The 2,500-nt window shown below is 41.3% G+C and overlaps 1 protein-coding gene across 4 annotated transcripts in view; it reads left to right on the top strand.

Annotated features, from left to right (window-relative positions):
- LOC137967987 (cubilin-like) overlaps window positions 1-2,500 on the top strand; it is a 39,784-nt gene that overhangs the window by 13,246 nt on the left and 24,038 nt on the right. For all 4 annotated transcript variants that reach the window (XM_068814602.1, XM_068814600.1, XM_068814601.1 and 1 more), the window contains exons 3-4: window positions 1,341-1,799; window positions 2,248-2,500. The exon at window positions 2,248-2,500 is cut by the window's right edge and continues 167 nt beyond it. In XM_068814602.1, the coding sequence (XP_068670703.1) occupies window positions 1,341-1,799; window positions 2,248-2,500 (712 nt within the window). The remainder of the gene's footprint in view (window positions 1-1,340; window positions 1,800-2,247) is intronic.

Genomic DNA, 2,500 nt, shown 5'->3' with positions numbered 1-2,500 from the left:
AACTTTTAAAAAAAAATCTGTGTAGAGGATCTAGAGCTACCTTTAAAAAATTCACAAAATTTAGGTGGCTCTGAATCCACCAGACAGAATTTTTTAGATTTTTGCAGAAAGTTTCATCATGCCCTTCTGATTACTTTTCAGAAATAAAAAATGGGGGTCACGGAGTTCGTTTTTGAGATATAAGCAACTAAAGACAAAATAAAGGGTGTTTTTACAGGGCTTGCCCTTTTGCCACGGTGACATATTACGTCACAATATTGACTGTATTGTGTTCAGCGATAATTCGTGTTTTATTTGGTTCCACAATATTGCCAATACATGATACAATGTTGTGATGCCAATCCTTCTAATAAGAGCGTCACTTAGAAGCGTTGAAACTGGTTCGAGCCTCCTTAACTCGTCAAAAAAATCTGACAGCGGTGCATTGTCAACAGACCAATCCGAATTTCCCGTTGCTGGTGAAACGGGAAATTCTGAACGGGTCGGTTACTGCAACGGGTGCAGTCTCTTCTTACACTTCTCTTCCCAAGCCTCCCTCGGTCACTTTATTTGTTTGCGTGACAAAACACGACTGCCTCAGCAAAGCGGGCCGCCCGACTGATTTATGAAGGGACTCCTCGCACTTTACGGAGATTCCGGGTTCACGACCCGCTCTAATCACTCGTTGAATTTGTTCCTGGTAGTCTCTGGTTAAACTTCCCAGCTGCACTTGTAAAAAGGCCCACTGGTTTGACTCCGGCCAGTTGGGATTCTTAACGGCTGTTGTTGTTGTTCTGTTCCGTCGTTTAGTTAACTGTGTTTCATGGGCCCTGAAAAGCCCCTATGGGGAGCGGTCAATTAAGTATGTATTATTGTATTGCTAGCAATAATAGCCAGTACGACTTAAATATAATTATAAATATATATATATATATATATAGCAGGTAGAATGTAAAATGCTGCGTCGCCAACGAAGAATGCCACTTGCGAGCAGGATCCAAAGAAGGATACACGATGCCTTGACTTCACGTGGTAATAAATAGGTTGAATGAAAAATGGAGTCAAAAGCAAACTACTCACAGGTCCATGTTTAATGTAAAGAACAAACGTTTCGCCCTTGGGGCTTCCTCAGTGTTCACAATAAGCTAACACTGAGGAAGCCCGAAGGGCGACACGTTTGTTCTTTACATTAAACATGGACCTGTGAGTAGTTTGCTTTTGACTCCATTTTTCATTCAACCTATATATATATGTATATATATATATATATATATATATATATATATATATATACATTTATATTATGAAGTGCTTTGAGATGATAAAATCTTTGTAAATGATCCATTTCTCTTACATTTTAGGCGATTGTGGGGGAGTTGTGAAAAACGAAAGTGGAAGCATCCAGACGCCTAACTATCCTCTTAATTATCCAGAGTTTAAAGTGTGTACCTGGATAATTGAAGTCCAGCCTGGAGATAAAGTAGTACTTTCGTTTGAGTCGTTTGCTCTTGAAGATCACGCATTTTGCGATTACGATTACCTCATAATACGGGATGGCTTGTCATCTCGCAGCCCATTGATCGGGAAGTTTTGCGGCACAAGTAGACCAGCCACCATAACATCAACTGATAACTATCTTTGGATTCTTTTCCGTTCCGATTCCTCCACTACAAGTCAAGGGTTCAAGGCAGTCTGGACAAGTGAAAAATCTGTTGTCCTGGAACCTTCGCCTGCCGCAACCACCACTAAAAGTTCACCTATGGCAAGTTCATCTACTCCATCAACTCCAAGGTCATCTGCTTCAGCGGCTCCAAACTCAGGTTGGTTGTCAAGGATCCCACTCATTCAGTAGTTATTCTGTGCAAGAATTGTTTTTAAAATGTCAGCGTGCTGGTGTAAAGTGACTCCATATAAGCAATCACGAGGTGAGCGGTCGCCATTTGCGGCTCTGACGTATCAAAACTGAGATGCGCATACAGGTTTAACGTAATTCAAGATGGTACTGAAAAAGCAGACGAACGACGAAAAACGAAAACTTGCTAAAGCTCACCCTAGGACGGGGCACAGGATCCCTAAGTACCACAGGTTATAAAAATTTAGGAATTGCATTCTTCCAACGTCGAATGCAAATAACTCGTAGAGTTGATCCATTGTACCGCTTTGAGGTATCGCTATTGTCACCCAAACACATTGTGATGTTTAAGCCCACCAGCATAGCTATGAAATGAAAGTTAATGTTAATTTGATCGCGGTCATTTTTTTTTTCAGGATGCGGACGCCAGTTGACTGGTAATGGCGGGGTGTTTACATCGCCCAATTACCCCAAATCTTATCCAATCAGCATCCAGTGTGAATGGAGAATAGTTACATCTCCGGGAGGAAGTGTTGAACTTAAGTTCCAGGATTTTCATCTAGAAAATTCTGGTAGCTGTGTGTTTGACTTCGTCGAAATCAGGGATGGGGCCCGTGCCGATTCACCATTGATTGGAACATTTTGTTCTAGTATGATCATTGGAAGGAT

The sequence above is a fragment of the Montipora foliosa genome, chromosome 8, assembly GCF_036669935.1.
Source record: "Montipora foliosa isolate CH-2021 chromosome 8, ASM3666993v2, whole genome shotgun sequence".
Classification (NCBI taxonomy): Eukaryota; Metazoa; Cnidaria; class Anthozoa; order Scleractinia; family Acroporidae; genus Montipora; species Montipora foliosa.
This window is presented reverse-complemented; position numbering and strand designations above follow the sequence as displayed.